General features: G+C 20.4%; 6 protein-coding genes across 6 annotated transcripts; all 6 read right to left on the bottom strand.

Annotated features, from left to right (window-relative positions):
• Positions 1-1,616: 1,616 nt before the first annotated feature.
• Positions 1,617-2,699, bottom strand: PY17X_0221501 (PIR protein; the record flags this gene model as incomplete). Its single annotated transcript, XM_022956315.1, has 3 exons — positions 1,617-1,682; positions 1,787-2,551; positions 2,685-2,699. 3 exons carry the CDS (start codon positions 2,697-2,699, stop codon positions 1,617-1,619), a joined length of 846 nt encoding a protein of 281 aa, XP_022810760.1.
• A 2,315-nt stretch (positions 2,700-5,014) lies between these two features.
• PY17X_0221401 (PIR protein) lies at positions 5,015-6,040 on the bottom strand (the record flags this gene model as incomplete). The annotated part of the gene is made up of 3 exons (XM_022956320.1): positions 5,015-5,080; positions 5,164-5,907; positions 6,026-6,040. 3 exons carry the CDS (start codon positions 6,038-6,040, stop codon positions 5,015-5,017), a joined length of 825 nt encoding a protein of 274 aa, XP_022810761.1.
• Positions 6,041-8,525: 2,485 nt separating this feature from the next.
• On the bottom strand, positions 8,526-9,709 carry PY17X_0221301 (PIR protein; the record flags this gene model as incomplete). Its single annotated transcript, XM_022956328.1, has 3 exons — positions 8,526-8,591; positions 8,681-9,577; positions 9,695-9,709. The coding sequence occupies 3 exons, from the start codon at positions 9,707-9,709 to the stop codon at positions 8,526-8,528; spliced, it is 978 nt and encodes a 325-aa protein (XP_022810762.1).
• Positions 9,710-12,082: 2,373 nt separating this feature from the next.
• Positions 12,083-13,248, bottom strand: PY17X_0221201 (PIR protein; the record flags this gene model as incomplete). Its single annotated transcript, XM_022956334.1, has 3 exons — positions 12,083-12,169; positions 12,273-13,112; positions 13,234-13,248. 3 exons carry the CDS (start codon positions 13,246-13,248, stop codon positions 12,083-12,085), a joined length of 942 nt encoding a protein of 313 aa, XP_022810763.1.
• A 2,805-nt stretch (positions 13,249-16,053) lies between these two features.
• Positions 16,054-17,242, bottom strand: PY17X_0221101 (PIR protein; the record flags this gene model as incomplete). Its single annotated transcript, XM_022956339.1, has 3 exons — positions 16,054-16,140; positions 16,227-17,102; positions 17,228-17,242. The coding sequence occupies 3 exons, from the start codon at positions 17,240-17,242 to the stop codon at positions 16,054-16,056; spliced, it is 978 nt and encodes a 325-aa protein (XP_022810764.1).
• A 2,088-nt stretch (positions 17,243-19,330) lies between these two features.
• Positions 19,331-20,371, bottom strand: PY17X_0221001 (PIR protein; the record flags this gene model as incomplete). Its single annotated transcript, XM_022956344.1, has 3 exons — positions 19,331-19,396; positions 19,484-20,236; positions 20,357-20,371. The coding sequence occupies 3 exons, from the start codon at positions 20,369-20,371 to the stop codon at positions 19,331-19,333; spliced, it is 834 nt and encodes a 277-aa protein (XP_022810765.1).
• Positions 20,372-21,281: the final 910 nt, after the last annotated feature.

Here is a 21,281-nt window from a genome sequence, read left to right as displayed (position 1 = left end):
ATGTAGCTATATAAGATTTACATATTCTATATAGCTAATTATGTATTTATTCCTTTAACATTAAAGCTTTCAATTCGTATATACATTAAAAATGCCTTAGAATTATTTTCTAAATATATAGTTTACTTTTATATTTTATAATAAACTATATTTAGTTTTATTATGAAAAACTATAAAATTATTAATATTACTTTGCTTTGTAATGTTAGTCTAATGTTATCGCATTAAGCATACTTAAATAAATGTTATAATATTTCATTTGATGTTTTGTGCATATAATTTTAATCTTATTACAAGTTTAATAATATATATCAACGTATTCGAATCAAATAAATTTAATGATTTTTTCGTATTTAATACATTATCTATTGTTATTACTATTTTTATTACTGCTATATCACTGTATAGTACAGCGGAATAATTAATGCGCTTAATCAAAATACTTTAAATCAATTAGAATTTTTTTGTTTCATTGTTTTAAAGTATAATATTTATAACATATTATTTAGCAATAATAATATATTTGTGAATTTTATATATATAATAACCTAATAAAAATATTATTAATTCAAATTAAATTAATTATTACATATCATTATACTTTGCATTAATATATAATTGTATACATTCCCAAATTTAACATATTTCAGGTTTAGTCATTTATACAATATTATATATATAAATATTAGAATAATAACGTTAATTTTATATACCAAGTTGTTTATAAGTATAACAAACTATAATATTAAATTTTATTATATACTTACATTTTATTTTTTAACTATTTTAAAATATAATTATTTATACCTCAAAACTATAAAGTTTACAAATTAATAGTGATTAATATAATGTTATACCTTTATGATAAATTAAAGCGTATAAACTTCTATTAATACAAATGTAAAATACAAGAGAATAGTAGCTACAATTAAAACTTAAAAAATGTTAGAAGCGTAATAATATTTTATAGACAATGTTATATTGTCGATTCTCGGTCGATATTCCATGCATCTATATTTTATGAATATCTATTATTACAGTTATGTTGGCGTAATATAATTTAAACTAAAATAAATATGATACAAATAATAAGTTTTACTAAATAAAATTTTCATCAAATAAAGAAACATTGCGTTATGAAATATTCGATATAACCGCAGATTAACAAATTTTATATAATAGACAATTATGGTGTTGAATAATACGAATTAATATATGCAATATAGACATTTTTTTTAATCATATTAAATTCATATGAACACTTAATTATATATATTATAACTTATAAAATATGTTATGTAACCCCTTCCACATTAATGGTTATATCCACTTTTTGGTTGCATATTTGGACTTTATATGTGATTAAACATACGGAATGATATATATATTAAATTAGTATTTAAATTATAAAAAATTAAATGCAATATAATACTTAGCCCTAACCCGAATGTGGGTTCCATAAACATAACCCTGACCCTATAACTTAAAAACAATATAAAAACTATGATCAAAAATTACTCCCCAATAGACAGTTTCTTAAAATATATCAACCATTATTACTATTCCTGGAATAACCAATGCTCTTCGAATCATATATTAATGATCCATTTTCTTCTTTATTTTTTTAGCTTTTCTCTTAAATGTTGTTTTTGACCTCGTTTCCGAAATCCAAATAACGAATACTAATATAAAAATTTTAAGAAAAGTTTGATTTTTTTGTTAATTTTTCCATATATTTAATGAAAATAATATTTAAATGTAATATTTTTAATTCCTTATTATTTACCTTATAAGCAATTCCCAAGAAAATTGGTATTGCAACTAATATCGATAAAATTGGAATTAATTTGCTTGTTATCGAACTTGATGTAGCTTCAGAAATTATTTTTTTTATATCTGGAGTGGATGGAAATTTTTTACATTTTGTTTTTAAATTGTCATAATCAGTTAATAAATTAATCAATACATAAAAATAGCGGATATTTTCACCAATGTTATGATCTATGATAATTTTTTTATATGTTTCAACAAATTGATTAGCTTTTTCAGAAGATTTCTCGCAAATTGAGTCTTTTGGATCAACCTCAATATATATGTCACATAATGTACTAAATGCATCATATAATTTAGATATAATGCTCTTATCCATACTTAAAATATATTTATTTTTATCTATAAGATCCTTATAATTTTTATAAGTAGTAACCTCGTTTATTTCCTTTTTATAGGTCTCGCCAGTTTCTATATATTTATTATAAAATTCATTTAGACTGCCTTTTTCTTCACTTTTGATCAGACTGAACACATAACTTAACCATATCAAAATGTATTGAACAATATAGATGTTTCCTTTTGCAACATTTTTAAACTCAGACTTATCCTTAAAGAATGTTTCAAAAATATATAAACATCTAGCATTAATTTTAGCGGTATCATCATCACAATTTCCACCATTACAGTAATTTTTGTAATCATTATCATCTGTAAATCGATAACTTATACCATCGTCCGAATTGAAAATCACGTTCCTTAAAGGAATTAACGTTCCACACTAAGAAAGAAGTTAAAAACAATTAATAAAAACGCGAATTATTAAAAGTTTTATTAAAATAAAGTTTAATGATATTTATATATGGTCAATATCAAAAAATGTAAAGGAAATTATTATTAAAAAATGCATATACTATATCGGCATCCATTATAATGGGATTTTATTTTTGATTTGTAAATTGAGTAGAATCATGCTATTTTATATACGATGCACCAAATATGAAACGCAAATACTTTAACCCTATATATAACTGTCTGTAGTTAAATATATTATAAAATTTCCAATAATTAAATTAATATAGAATAATATAATAATATTATCACTAACGAAAGTTACATTACTTTTTATGATAATTAGCTAAATTACTTTAAATAGAGGTTTTTTAATACACTTTTGATTAAATATATATATGATGCATTTTATACAAGAAATCCATTCTTACTAACATTTTGTATAACTATATTATAAAAATGAATATACATTTATAATGAATTTAAAGTATGTTTAAACATAGAAAAGAAATATATTTATATCTTATGTTTTAATGAATGTCCTTCAAAAATTTAAATACTGTATAAATCTATAAAATAAAAATTATATTATTACTATAATCCTTAAAATATATTAAACTTTTATATATTTGCTTCTAATACTATATACAATGCTTTATTAAAATTATAATGTTTTCAAATTAAGTTATGTTACTTACATCTCTATGGAAACTATATAAATTTATATTGTTTTTAATGAATGTATATAAATTCATAATTCATTTTAATCAGTTCTATAACTTTATTTTTATTCCTATATACTTCAATTTAGAAGTATATCTTATTGTGCAATTTTATAAAATATTTTATGCATATTTTCCATTCTTTAAAAGAACAATTAGCACTGAACCCGTACTTATAAGCCTAAATAAGTCTTTGAATGCATGTCATTTTTAAAATGATGTTTAGTAAATATTAAACATATATACCTACTGATGATATTTTAAAGTATAATAGAAAACTATGTTTAATTAGGTTGTTATATTACCTTTAAGAGGAGAGAGATAAGATATATTGCTATTTTAATATATAAATTTAGATAAATATTCACTAAATGTTCTACATAATTCATTTTATTTTATATATTTTTTTTGTTTAGTTATCAATGTATATACATTCAAATAATTTGTTAAAAATACTATATTTTATTAATTCTACAAAAAACAATAATAATATAATACGCGTTAATATTGAATAATAAAATGATATTTAATATTAATTAAGTATTTAACCCTTTCTCCATTAATTCATATTTTTAGAATATAAAACTACAAATTCCAAATTGAATAATTAGCAAATATATAATGTATTATTATGTCTTATCGATAAAATTAATATTTAATTATATGAAGGTTTCACAATAAAACAATATTTTAATATTAACTATTGGTAATTTACTAGATTATATGTATAGGCATATACTAATACATCATATCTATAATATTAAACTTTATTAATATACTTATATTTTATTTTTTAACTATTTTAAAATATAATATATTTATACCTTAAATCTTTAAAATTTAAAAATTAATAGTTATTACTCTACTATTATACCTTTATGATAAATAAATTAAAGAGTATAAAACAATTTCTATTAATACAAGAAGATAATAGTAACTACAATTACAACTTCAAAAAATGTTAGAAGCATAACAATAATTTATAGATTATGTTATATTGTCGATTCTCGATCGATACTCATGAATCTATATTTTATGACTATTATATATTGGTAATACGTTAAATTAACAATAAAAATATTCCCATTAACCTGAAGGTATATTATAATGTAGATGAATATTCAAAATGAATTTTATTATAATTTATACTATGATATATAATATGATTATACTGTTCGGTTATCAAAATACGATTTTAATCAAAATAATTGTGACACAAATTAGAAGATTACTGTATAAAATATATCACCAAATAAAGAAATATATTATGATATGCATAATTCATTATAATTATGATTAACAAGTTTTATATAATAAATAATTACGATATAGCATAATATGAATTAATATATGTAATATAGTTATTTTTCTTTAATCATATTAAATATATATTGACACTCAATTATATATATTATAACTTATAAATATGTTATGTAACCCCTTTCATATTAATGGCAGTACCCATTTGGGGGGTACATATTTTGAGCATCATCTTGTGATTAAACATACGGAATGATACGTATATTTAATTAGCGTTCGAATTATAAAAAATTAAATGAAATATAATACTTAGCTCTAACCCGAATATGGGTTCCGCAACATAAAAACTATATAAAAATTATGCAAAAATTACTTCGAAATAGACAATTTCTTAAAATATATCAACCATTATTACTATTCCTGAAATAATCACTGCTCTTCGAATAATATATTAATGATCAGTTTCTTCTTTATTTTTTTAGATTTTCTCTTAATTTTTGTTTTTGAAATCGTTTCCGAAATCCAAATAACGAATACTAACATAAAATTTTAAGAAGCGTACGGTTGCTCGTTAATGTTTATATATATATAATATTTTTTTTAATTCCTTATTATTTACCTTATAAGAAACTCCCAATAAAATTGATGCTGCAACAAATATAATTGCAATTGTAATTAGTATATTTTTTGTTACTGAACTTCGTGGACAAGCTACAAGTGGCGAGCTATGACTACATTCAAGACTATTATATTTATTTACAAAAATTTTATAATCATTTGATAAACTAGACAATAGTTTATAATAAGAACTTCCTTTATTAATATCTAAAGCATTTTTAAGTTTTTCATATTTTTCAAACAATTCTCCAGCATTTTCTAAACATGTCTTGCATTCAGTATTTTCTTCTGGATCAAATTCACTATACATGTTACATAATGATTTATATGCATCATAAAAATTAGATATATCTTTAATATCAATATTCATCGATTCTATTTTGTTATTTATAACATCCTTATTAATCTTATTATCAGTAGTTATATTTTCCTCATATTTATTATTTGTTACTACATGATTAGTATAAAAATCGTCTAATTTGGTCGTTCCATTTTGTGTTTTTTGATTTAGTCTATAACTTAACCATAAAATAGCGTATTCAACAAGTTTATCACTATCTAAATTTTCATTATTAATACTATTAAATAAAGTTAGCAATGCTATAAAAGTAGAACTAACTTTTTTATCATCAGTATCACAGCTATTATAAGGGCAATACGAATTAAACAAATCCATAGAAGTATGTTCTCCCGGATTGTTCGGATCATCAACAAAATTATTATCAGCCGCATTAATTAGTTCACACTACGAATATATTTTACGAATTAAACAAAAAATGTATTAATATAAATGTTACTAAAATTAAAATTAATATAATTTATAGGAATGCAACATACGAATAATATAAGAACATGCTATATACCAATCCCTTATACATTATAATGAAATTCTGTTATAATTTGGAGATTATGCGGGGTGATGTTTATATATATTGCATAGAATATATGGTATATTTACTTAAGCTCTTTACATAGCAGTTATCTTTCGTTAGACATATTATTCTTAATTTGAATTTCATATTAAATAATAATACATTAGTATTACTAAAATCATATTATACTTATTTTATGACATTTAGATAAACTATCTTAAATAGAGGGTTGGTTACACACTTTGCCATATGTATATATGATGCATTTTATACAAAAAATATTATTCTTACTAACACTTGGTATAAATTTATTATAAAAATTAATATACTTTTATAATGAATTTAAAAAATATATACATATGTTTTCATATCGAAGATAAATGACGTTATAAAACTTAAATAATGCACAAATATATAAATTTAAGAAAGTTATTATTATTACAATCCTTAAAGTATATAAATATTTATTTAATAAGATAGACTAAATAATTATATACTTGTTTCTTATAATATATAATACAGTCTTTTCCAAAATAACACTTACAAAATAAATTGAATTGTTCCATTTCTATGCAAAATACATAAATTTATATTGTTTTAATGAATGTAGATAAATTAAAAAATAATTTTAATGAGTCCGATAACTTTATTTTTATTCCTACATATTCCAATTTATAATTATACCTTTTGGATAATTTTATAACACATTTTACGCATATTTTCCACGGTTTAAAACGACAATTACCACTGAACCCGTATTTATAGGCTTAAATAAGTCTTTAAGTTCATATTGTTTTTAAAATCATACTTAGTAAAAATTAAATATTAACATATAAATAACTATTATGTAAATTTTAAAGTATAATAGAAAACTATGTTTGATTAGATTATTATTTTACCCTTTAATAGGAGAGAGATAAGATATATTAGCCTTTAATATATATATATTTATATAAATATTATACATAATTTTATCTTATATATTCTACTGTTATAGTTAATGTATATCATTCAAATAATTTATTAAAAATTCTATATTTTATTAATTCTATGATACAGTAATGTTGTTTTGGATTATAAAATGATTATTCACTAAACACTAATGTGAATAATAAAATACCATTTAACATGAATTGAGTCTTTAACCATTTCACCATTGATTCATATTTTTATAATATTAAACCACATATCCCAAATTGGATCTTTAACAAAAAATATAGCATTGATACCTTTATAATGTATTATTATGTGTCTTTTCGATAAAATTAATATTTAATTATATGAAGTTTCCACAATAAAATAATATTTAATATAAGTTATTAGTAGAGTATTTTATTAGATTATATGTATAAGCATATAATAATAACGTTATTCTATCTTCATATCATTTATAATTATCAGAACAAAATATAACATTAAATTTTATTAATATGCTTATATTTTGTCTTTTAACTATTTTAAATGTAATATATGTATGCCTCAAAATATAAAATTTTAAAACGAATAGCGATTAATCTAATATTATACCTTTATAGTAAATAAATTAACGTATATAGAACGATTTATATTATTTGAATTTAAAACTTTAGCATAAAATTATACTATATATAATCGAAAGTTAAAAGGATAGTATGCCTATATCTATAATGTAATTTTATGTGTTATTAAAAATGTTAGATGGATAAAACATATTTTATAGATATCGTTGTGTTGTCGAACCTCGATCGATATTTTGTGAATCTATATTTTATTATTGCCTATTATATATTGGTAATATGTTTAATTAACAATAAAAGTATTCCCATTAACCTGAAGGTATATTATAATGTAGATGAATAATAAAAATGAATTTTATTATAATCCATACCCAACTTCATATATAATGTTATTATTAAAGTTATGTTGGTGTAATATAATTTAATTTAAAACAAATATGATACAAATTATAAGTTTTACTAAATAAAATTTTCGTCAAATAAAGAAACATATTGCATTATGCATAATTCGATGTAACCACATATTAACAAATTTTATATAATAGGAATTATGATATAGCAAATATTTATATTAATATATGCAATATAAACATGTTTTTAATAATATTAAATCGATATGAGTACTCAATTATTTATATTATAACTTATGAAAAAAGGTTATGTGATCCTTTTCATGTTAATGACCGTACCCCTTTTTTAGTTGCATATTTAGACTTCAGCTCGGGATTAACCATACCGAAATGGTAAATATATTTGATCAACATTTACAGACCAATAAATATTATAAAATTATTAAAAATTAAATACAATATAATACTTAACCCTAACCCAAATATGAGTTCTACAAACATAACCTCACCTTGACCCAAAACATAAAAATATATAAAAATTATGCAAGCATTTTGATAAAAGTTTGTTATTTCCAAATATAAAAATATATTAAAGTATATTGATCGCTATGTTCAGAGTCATAAATTAATGGTCCCTTTTCTTCTTTATTTTTTTATCTTTTCTCTTATTTGTTGTTTTTGAGATCGTTTCCGAAATCCAAATAACGAATACTAATATAAAATGTTAAGAAACGTATGATTTGTTTGTTAACGTTTACATATACATAATGAAAATAATTTTTTAATTCCTTATTATTTACCTTATAAGCAATTCCCACGAAAATTGGTATTGCAGCAATTATCGATACAACTGGAATTAATTTGTTTGTTATCGACGAACTTGATGATGTAACTCCAGAATTTTGTAAAGAATTTCGTTCAGAACTTTGTACACTATTTTCTTTTATTTTTATCGGTGAAAGGGATGGAATATCGTTACAATCAACGCTACTACTATTACAAAATTTTTTAAAATTATTATAATCATTTGATAATGTAGACAATACTTGATAATAGGGATTATCTTTAGTAACATTAGGATTTTTGTTAAGTTCATCATATTTTTCAACAAATGTTTTAGCATTTTCTAAATATTTCTTATCTGTTGTGTCGTTTGCATCAAGTTCAGTATACATGTTACATAATGATTTAAATGCATCATACAAATCAGACACATCTTTAAATTTAATATTCATCAAACATTTGTTTGCTTCTATGAACTCCTTAAAATTATTATATCCTGTTGCTTCTTTTAATGAACTGCTACAATCCTCATAATTATTATTATTAGTTTTTTTTTTACATTTAGTATAATGTGTATTATTTTCTATATAATTATTATAAAAATCATTAAATTGTGTGCTTTTTGCATCATTCTTTTGATTCAATTTAAAATTTAACCATAACATGATGTATATAATAAACACTTTATGTTTTTCATCACTAGCATCACTAAAATCACTAATATTATTAATAATATTTTGCTCTAACAACCATAGAAATCCAGCATTTATTTTATCGACCTCAGTCTTACATTTATTTTCTGAACCTTCTTTAGGACAATAATTCTTAGCACTCCCTAAATTATGAATATCTTTACTTGTAGAGTTTTTTAATTCATCGGATAAAAATTTTCTCAATAAATCAAACCTTCCACACTAAAAAAACATTTAAATACAATTATTAGAAATATGTATTATTAAAATAAAGTTTAATGATGTTTATATATAATACAATATCAAAAAAAGGGAATTATTATTAAAAAATGCATATACTATTCGGTTATCCATTATAATGGAATTTTATTTTTGATTTGTAAATTTAGTAGAATCATGCTGTTTTATATACGCTCCCCAATATGTGACGCAAATACTTTAACCCTATAAATAACAACTGTCTTTAGTTAAATATATTATATGTTTTTCAATAATTAAATTAATATAGGATAATAAAATAATATTATTACAAAGAAAAGTTACATTTATGATAATTAGCTAAATTACCTTAAATAAAGGGTTGCTTAATACATTTTTGATCAAATGTATATATACCGTATTTTATAAAAAAAATAATGTTCTTACTAACATATAGTATAACTTTATTATAAAATGGATATACTTTTATAAAAAATTTAAAGAATGTTTGAACATATAAAAGGAATATATTTATATCCTATCTTTTAATGGTTGCCCTTCTAAAAATTAAATGGTGTATAAATCTAAAAAATAAAAATTATATTATTACTATAATCCTTAAAAGTATATAAATAATTATTTTTTAAAATACATTAAATACTATATATTTGTTTCTAATACTATATACCATGTTTTATTAAAATTATAGTATTTTCGAATTAAGTTACATGCTCCATTTTCTATGCAAATTATATAAATTTATATTATTTTTATTTAATATATATAAGTTCATAATCCAATTTAATGAGTCCAATAACTTTATTTATATTCCTATATGCTTCAATTTGAAATATACCTTATTGAGTAATTTTATAATATATTTTGCGTATCTTTTCCATTCTTTAAAACAACAATTAACACTGAATCCATACATTTATGATATTTATAAGCTTAAATAAACCTTTAAATGTAGACTGTTTTAAATTAATAATTAGTAAATATTAAATATTAACATATAAACAAGTATTGGTGCATATTTTAAAGTATAATAGAAAACTATATGTGATTAGGTCGTCATATTGTCCTTTAAGAGAAGAGAGATAAGATATATTTTCTATTTTAGTATATAAATTTATGTAAATATTCGTTAAATTTTCTGGATTGTTCATTTTTATCTTATATATTATATTTTTATAGTTATTAATGCATATACATTCAAATAATTTATTAAAAATTCTATATTTTATTAATTCTATGATAACATAATGTTGTTTGTAATTAAATAAGAATCACTAAACATTGATAGTATAATATCCATTAATATGGAATAATAAAATGACATTTAACATGAATTAAATCTTTATCATTTTCTCCATGATCCAAATTTTTATAATATAAAACCACATATCCCAAAGTGGATCTTTAACAAATATATAAAAATTACATCATTATAATGCTTTATTATTTGTCTTTTTTATAATATTAATGTTTAATTATATGAAGATTTCACAATAAAATAATATTTCAATATTAGTTATTCATAGAGTATTTTATTAAATTATATGTATAAGCATATAATAATAATGCATTCTATCTACTATATTATTTATAATTGTTAGAAAAATTATTATAACAAAATATGATATTAAACTTAATATACTTATATTTTTTCAAATAACTATTTATAATATATTTTCAATTTATTCATATCTCAAAATATAAAATTTAAAAATTGATAGTGATTAATCTATTATTATACCTTATGGCAATAAATTAAGGAGCATAAAGCGATTTTATTAATACTAATTAATTTTGATACAAATGTAAAATACAAAAAGAGAATAGTAACTACAATTAAAACTTCAAAAAATGTTAGAAGCATAATAATATTTTATAGATAATGTTGTATTGTCGATTTTCGATCGATGCTTATGAATCTATATTTTATGGTTATCTATTATTACAGTTCAGTTGGATAACATGATTTAAATTAAAATCAATATGGTGCAAATAATAAGTTCTAATAAATAAAATTTTCATAAAACAAAGAAACATTATGTTATGCATAATTCAATATAGCTCTGGGTTATCAAGGCTTATTTAATAGGCAATTATGATATTCCATAATACGGGGTCATATATAGTCAATATATATATTAATATATACAATATAGACATTTAATTTTAATCATATTAAATTGGCATGAGCGATCAATTATATATATTATACTTTAAGGGAAAAATGTGATGTGGCTCTTTTCATATTAATGACATTACCCCTTTAGGGGTGCATATTTGGACTTCATCTCAATATTAAACATACGGGTATAGTATATATATTTAATTAGTGTTCAAATTATACAAAATTAAATGCAATATAATACTTAGGACTAACCCAAATATGGGTTACACAAATACAACCCTGACCCATAACATAAAAACTATATAAAAATTATTCCTCAATAGACAGTTTCTTATAGTATACCAATATTACTATTCCTGAAATAGTCACTCTCTTCGAATAATATATTAATGATTCATTCTTTTCTTTATATTTTTTATTTTTTCTCTTAATTTTTGTTTTTGAAATCGTTTCCGAAATCCAAATAACGAATACTAATATAAAATGTTAAGAAACGACGATTTTTTAGTTAATGTTTGCATATATATAATGAAAATAATATTTAAATATTATATTTTTTAATTCCTTATTATTTACCTTATAAGAAATTCCAAAAAAAAATGCTATTGCACCAAATATTGATAATACTATAAATAAATTGCTTGTTATCGACGAACTTGATGATGGATCTTCAGAAACGTGTTCTAATTTTTGTACAATTTGTTCAGAACTTCGTATATCATTTTCTGCTTTTTCTATCGATGGAAAGGATGAAATATTGGGACAATTAATGCCACTACATTTATTTATAAAATTATTATAATCATTTAATAAAGTAAACAATAGTTGAGTATATGAACTCTTATCAGTGATACTAGAATCTCCCTCAAGTTTTTTATATTGGTCAACAAACTTGTTAGCTTCTTCCAAATATTTCTTGCAATTTGAACTTTTTTCATTAAATTCAACATACATCATACATAATGTAGTAAATGCATCATATAATTTAGATATCTCTTTAATATTTATATTCATCATATTTTTTTTATCTATAAGATCCTTATAACTATTATAATGATTTTCAACACCATATATAGGGTTTTTATACTTATCATGATTCTTTATATATATATCATAAAAAAATTTTAGACTGTTGCCATGTTCATTTTTGATTCGATTTAACACTTTACTTAACCATATGATAATGTATTCAACAATATCAATGTTACTGTTTGCAACAGACATAAACAAATCAGAATTCTCAAAGAATGCATCAAACAAATATAAACATCCAGCATTAATTTTTTCGAGATCATTATCACAATTATTACCAAAACAATACCCATTTAAAATCTTTCCATTAATAATAAATTTGTAGTCTCCTGTTTTCCCCCAATAATTGGGAAACGAGTTCTTTATAGACATGAGTATTCCACACTAAGAAAGCATTTAAAAACAATTAATAAAAACGCGAATTATTAAAATAAAGTTTAATGATATATATAATACAATATCAAAAAATGTAAAGGAAATTATTATTATTAAAAAATGCATATACCACTTTCTTATCCATTGTGATGAAATTTCATTTTATATTTGTAAATCGAGTAGAATCATGGTATTTTATATAAGCTGCCTCCAATATGTGACGCTAATACTTTAACCCTATATACAACTGTCTGTAGTTAAATATATTATATGTTTTTCAATAATTTAATTAATATAAAATAATAATACAGTAGTATTACTAAAATCATATTATACTTTTTTTATGACAATTAGCTAAATTACCTTAAATAGAGGATTTATTAATACAATTTTGATTAAATATAGATATGATGTAATTTATACAAAAAATGTTATTCTTACTAACATCTGGAATAATTTTATTATAAAAATGGATATACTTTTATAAATAATTTAAAGTATGTTTGAGCATAGAAAAGGCATATATTTATGTTTTATGTTTTAATGATTGCCCTTCTAAAACTTAATACTGTATAAATCTAAAAAATCAAAAAATATATTATTACTATAATCCTTAAAAGTATATAAATAGTGATTTTTAAAGGTATATTAAATATTTATATAGTTATTTCTAATAATATATACCAATATTTTATTAGAATTATAACATTTAAAATTAAGTTACATGTTCCATGTTCTATGCAAATTACATAAATTTATATTGTTTTTATTTAATATGGATAAATTTATAATCCATTTTAATATGTTAAATAACTTTATGTTTATTCCAATATACTTCAATTTAAAAGTATTCCTTATTTGGTAATTTTATAATATATTTTGCACATCTTTCCCTCGGTTTAAAACGACAATTAGCACTGACCCCGAATTTATTATATTATTTATAAGATTAAATAAGCCTTTGGATGCATATTGTTTTTAAAATGATACTTAGTATATATTAAATGTTAACATATAAATAACTATTGATGCAAATTTTAAAGTATAATATAAAACTATGCGTAATTAAATTGTTATATTTACATTTTAGATAGGAGAGATAAGGGAAGTATGTTTTTTTAAGACAATAATGTAGCCATATAAGATTTACTTATTCTACATATTTTAATAATGTTTTATATTTTCTACCATTAAAACTTTCAATTCATGTATACATTAAAAATGCCTTAGAATTATTTTCTAAATAGATAGTTTGCTTTTATATTTTATAATAAACTATATTTAGTTTATGATGAAAAACTATATAATTATTAATATTATTTTGCTTGGTAGTGTTAATTCTAATATTATCGCATTAATGCATACTTAAATAAATGTTATAATATTTCATTTTATCTTGTATCCATACAATTTAATCATACCTTTAATAATATATATAATTAATATATATCAGCGTATTTGAATCAAATAAACATAATATTTTTTCGTATTTAATACGTTTATATATTTGTATTACTATTATTATTGTTACTGCTATATCAGTGTATAGTACAACGGAATAATTAATGTGCTTAATCAAAATACTTTAAATCAATTAGTAATTTTTTTGTTTCATTGTTTTAAAGTATAACATTTTAGAACATATTATTTCGCAATAACAATATATTTGTGAATTTGTATATATATATAATAACCTAATAAAAATATTATTAATTCAAATTAAATTAATTATTACATACTTTTTCTATATACTTTGCATTAATATATAATTGTATATATTTCCAAAATTAACATATTTCAGTTTTAGTCATTTATACAATATTATATATATTATAACAATAACGTTAATTTTATATACCAAGTTGTTTATAAGTATTATAGCAAACTATAATATTAAACTTTATTAATATACTTATGTTTTTTCTTTTAATTATTTTAAAATATAATATATTTCTAATTTATATATACTTCAAAACTATAAAGTTTAAAAATGGATATTGATTAATCTAATAGTATACCTTTATAGTAAATAAATTAATGTATATATAAGTATCTTTATTATTTGAATTTAAAACCTTAATATAAATATAAAGAAAATGATATTATATATAATCAAAAATTAAAAGGATAGTATACATATATCTATAATGTAATTTTTTATTAATATGCATATTTTTATTGATTATTAAAAATATTAGATACATAAAATATATTTTATAGATATCGTTGTATTGTCGATTTTATATCGATATGTATGAATCTATATTTTATGACTATCTATTATGCATTGAAAATATGTTTAATTAATGTTAAAAACACACATATTAATGTGAAGATATATTATAATGTAGCCAACTGTTCCAAATGAATCAAATTGTAATTACACTATGATATATAAAATTATTATACTCTTCGGTTATCAAAATATAATTTAAATTAAAAAAAATATGATACAAATAATAAGTTTGCTAAATAAATTTTTTCATCAAATAAAGAAACATATTATGATATGCATAATTCAATATAATTATGATTAACAAGCTTTATATAATAAATAATTATCATATATTATAATATGAATTAATATATGCAATATAGACATTTTTTTTTAATCATATTAAATCGATATGAACACTAAATTATATATATTAGAAATTATGAAAAAATGTTATACAACCCCATTCATATTAGCTTATACCCCTCCTTGGTTGCATATTTTGGATTTTGAATTTCATTTTGTGATTAAACATATGGGATGGTACATATATTTAATTAGTGTTCAAATTATAAAAAATTAATACAACATAATACTTAATCCTAACCCAAACATGGGTTCCGCAAGCACAACCCTGACCTACAACATAAAAACAATATAAAAACTATGATCAAAAATTACTTCGAAATAGACAGTTTCTTAAAATAAATCAATCGTCATATTCAGAATAATTTATTAATGATTCATTCTCTTCTTTACATTTTTTAGCTTTTCTCTTAATTTTTGTTTTTGAAATCGTTTCCGAAATCCAAATAACGAATACTAATATAAAATGTTAAACGTATTATATATTTCCTAAAATTTGCATATATATAATGAAAATAATTTTTAAATTCCATATTATTTACCTTATAAGAAATTCCTAAAAAAATTGCTATTGCACCAAATATCGATAAAACTATAAATAATTTGCTTACTAGTGATGATTCTGATAATGTAACCTCAGAAAATTCTTCATACACTTGTTCAGATCCTGTTACATAAGTTTGTTTAGAAGTTTTTTCAGGACATTGTACATTATTTTCTTTTGCATTTATCTCTGGAAGGAGATTATAATCTTTATATTCATTTTTTAAATTATTATAACCATTTGATAATGTAGACAATGCTTGACAATAGGTGCTATATTCACTATGATTAGGATCATTAAGTTCTTTATGTATTTTAACAAATTTATCAGCTTTTTCCGAACAGATTGTGCAATCTTTCTTTTTTTCATCAAATTCAGTATATATTTCACATAATAATTTAAATGCTTCATAAAATTTAGATACAATATTAATATCCATATTCAACACATCATTTTTTTCATCTAAAAGTTTCTTATAATTATCATAATCAGTTAATTCATTTATTCCCGTGTTATACTTATCACAATCATTCATGTATGTACTATAAAAACACGTTATAATGTTTCCTTCTCCACTATATTTCAGGTTTAACATATAACTTAACCATATCAAAACGTAATCAACCATATTGATGCTATTTTTTGCAGGAGAGGGAACCACATTACGATCCTTAATGAATTCATCCAACAAATATAAACATCCAGCACTTATTTTATCCAAATCACTTTGAGAAATATTATTACATAAATGATCTGAAAGTTTAATATCATTACAATAATTATTTGAAAATTTATTATTATCTTTAAATTGATAATTTTTACTTTTGTCCAATGTATCGGGGAAAGCATCCCATACATTCTTGAACCTTTTACACTATGAAAACATTTAAAAACAATTAATAAAGACTCGAATTATTAAAATAAAGTTTAATGATATTTATATGTAATACAATATAAAAAAATATAAAGGAAACTATTATTATTAAAAAATGCATATACCACTTCGACATTCATTATAATGGGATTTTATTTTAATTTGTAAATTTAGTAAATCATGCTGTTTTATATACAATGCCCCCAATATGTGACATAAATACTTTAACCCAATATATAACAGCTGACTGTAGTTAAATATATTATATGTTTTTCAATAATTAAATTAATATAGAATAATAAAATAATGTTATTACTAAAGAAACGGCCTATTTCTTTTTATTATAATTAGCTAAGTTACCTTAAATAGAGAGTTGCTTAATACAATTTTTATTAAATATATATGTAATGAATTTTATACAAAAAATGATATTCTTACTATAATCCTTAAAATATATAAATAGTCATTTCTTAAAACATATTAAATAATTATACACTTGTTTCTAATACTATATACCATGTTTTATTAAAATTATAGTATTTTCAAATTAAGTTGCATTGTTTCCTTTCTATGCAATTATATAAATTTATATTGTTTTTAATGAATGTAGATAAATTCATAATCCATTTTAATGAGTCCAATAACTTTATTTTTATTCCTATATACTTCAATTTAGAAGTATATCTTATTGGGCAAATTTATAATATATTTTGCCATATTTTCCATTCTTTAAAACAATTTGCACTGAACCCATATTTATAAGCTTAAATAAGTCTTTGAATGCATATTATTTTTAAAATAATGCTCAGTAAATATTAACATATAAATATATATTAATAATATTTTAAAGTATAATATAAAACTATGTTTAATTAGGTTGTTATATTACCTTTAAGAGGAGAGAGATAAGATATATTGCTATTTTAATATATAAATTTAGATAAATATTCATTAAATATTCTACATAATTCATTTTATTTTATACATTTTATTGTATAGTTATCAATGTATATACAATCAAATAATTTATTAAAAATACTATATTTTATTAATTCTACAAAAAACTATGATAATATAATATGGAATAATAAAATGATATTTAATATTAATTAAGTATTTAACCCTTTCTCCATTAATCCATATTTTTAGAATATAAAATTATAAACTCCAAATTGAATAATTAACAAATATATAATGTATTATTATGTCTTTTCGATCAAATTAATATTTAATTATATGAAGGTTTCACAATAAAACAATATTTTAATATTAACTATTAGTAATTTACTAAATTATATGTATAGGCATATAATAATGCATCATATCTATAATATTAAACTTTATTAATATATTTATATTTTATTTTTTAACTATTTTAAAATATAATATATTTATACCTCAAAATATAAAGTTTAAAAATTAATAGTAATTAATATAATGTTATACCTTTATGATAAATTAAAGCATATGAAGCAACTTCTATTAATACAAGAAGATAATAGTAACTGCAATTACAACTTCAAAAAATGTTAGAAGCATAACAATAATTTATAGATTATGTTATATTGTCGATTCTCGATCGAAACTCTATATATCTATATGTTATGGAAATCTATTATACATTAGTAGTGTACTTAATTAACATTAAAAATATAATCATTAATATGAATCGAGTTATAATTATATTCTGATAATAAAATTATTATACTGTTCGGTTATAAAAATACGATTTAAATAAAAATCAATATGTCACAAATAATAAGTTTTACTAAATAACATTTTCATTAAATAAAGAAACATATTATGATATGCATAATTCAATATAACCACATATTAACTTTTATATAGGCAATTATGATATAGCATAATATGAATTAATATATGTAATATAGTTATTTTACTTTAATCATATTAATACTCAATTATATATATTATAACTTATGAAAAAATGTTATACAACCCCATTTATATTAGCTTATCCCCATTTGGGGTTGAATGTTTGGGCAGCATCTCTTGATTAAACATACGGGATGGTACATACATTTAATTAGTGTTAAAATTATATAAAATTAAATACAATATAATACTTAGCCCTAACCCCAATATGGGTTCCACAACATAAAAACTATATAAAAATTATGCAAAAATTACTTCCCAATAGACAGTTTCTTAACATATATCAATCATTATTAATCTTCGAATCATATATTAATGATCCATTTTCTTCTTTATTTTTTTAGCTTTTCTCTTAAATGTTGTTTTTGAGCTCGTTTCCGAAAACCAAATAACGAATACTAATATAAAATGTTAAGAAGTATACGATTTATTTGTTAAAATTTTCATATATAATGAAAATAATTTTTAATTTCCTTATTATTTACCTTATAAGAAACTCCCAATAAAATTGATGCTGCAACAAATATAATTGCAATTGTAATTAGTATATTTTTTGTTATTGAACTTCGTGGACAAGCTACAAATGGTGGGCCATTAGTACACAAAAGACTATTATAATTATTTTCAAAATTTTTATAATCTTTTAATAAACTAAACCATAGTTGAGAATAAGAATCTCCTTTAGTAATATCTAAAGCATTTATATGTTTTTCATATTTTTCAAAAAATTCTCTAGCATTTTCTAAACATGTCTTGCTTTGGGTTTTTTCTGGATCAAGTTCACTATACACGTTACATAATGATTTAAATGGATCATAATAATTAGATATATCTTTAATATCAATATTCATCGATTTTATTTTTTTTTCTATAACATCCTTTTTAATCTTACTATTACTATCAGTAGTATTATCTATATTCTCCTTATAACAACTATTGTTTTCCATATGTTTAGTATAAAAATCGTTTAATGTAGTGATTCCATTTTCTTTTTTTTTATTTAGTTTATAACTTAACCATAAAATAGCGTATTCAATAAGTTTACCACTATCTATATTTTCATCTTTAATATCATTAAACATACTTATTAACAATATAAAACCAGAGATAATATTTTCTTCATCACTACTACATTTACTACCAGGGAAAAACGTATTTAAGAAATTCCTAGAATTATATTCTTCCCGGTTGTTCGGATCATCAACAAAATATTTATCAATATCATTAATTGATTTACACTACGAATGTATTTTGCAAATTAAACAAAAGAATGTATTAATATAAATTTTACTAAAATTAAAATTAATATAATTTATAGTAATACAGCATATGAATAATATAAGAAAAAGGATATATACCACTTTAGAAGACATTATAATGAAATTCTGTTATAATTTGGAGATTATGCGGGGTGATGTTATTTATATATATTGTATAAAATATATGTTGTATTTATTTAAGCTCTTTACATAGAAATTGTCTTTCGTTAGACATATTATTCTTAATTTGAATTTCATATTAAATAATAATACATTAGTATTACTAAAATCATATTATACTTATTTTATGATATTTAGCTAAATTATCTTAAATAGTGGGTTGCTTACACACTTTGACATATGTATATATGATGCATTTTATACAAAAAATACTATTCTTACTAACATTTGGTATGACTTTATTATAAAAATTAATATACTTTATAATGAATTTAAAAAATATATACATATGCTTTAATATAGAACACAAACAACGTCCTAAAACTTAAATAATGCACAAATATATAAATTTAAGAAAAATATTATTATTACAATCCTTAAAGCATATAAATAGTCTTTTTTAAAAATATATTAAATACTATATACTTGTTCCTAATAATATATAGTATAGTCTTTTCTAAAATTGTAATATTTACAAAGTTGTATTGTTCCATTTTATATCCCCAATACATTAATTTATATTGTTTTTAATTAATGTAGATAAATTAAAAAATAATTTTAATGAGTCCGATAACTTTATTTTTATTCCTATATATTTCAATTTAGAATTATACATTATTGGATAATTTATAATATATTTTACGCATAATTTCCACGGTTTAAAACGACAATTAGCACTGAACCCGTATTTATAATCTTAAATAAGTCTTTAAATGGCTATTGTGTTTAAAATAATACTTAGTAGATATTAAATATTAACATATAAATAACTATTATGTAAATTTTAAAGTATAATAGAAAACTATGTTTTATTATGTCATTATTTTACCCTTTAATAGGAGAG

This window comes from Plasmodium yoelii (assembly GCF_900002385.2).
Source record: "Plasmodium yoelii strain 17X genome assembly, chromosome: 2".
Classification (NCBI taxonomy): Eukaryota; Apicomplexa; class Aconoidasida; order Haemosporida; family Plasmodiidae; genus Plasmodium; species Plasmodium yoelii.
This window is presented reverse-complemented; position numbering and strand designations above follow the sequence as displayed.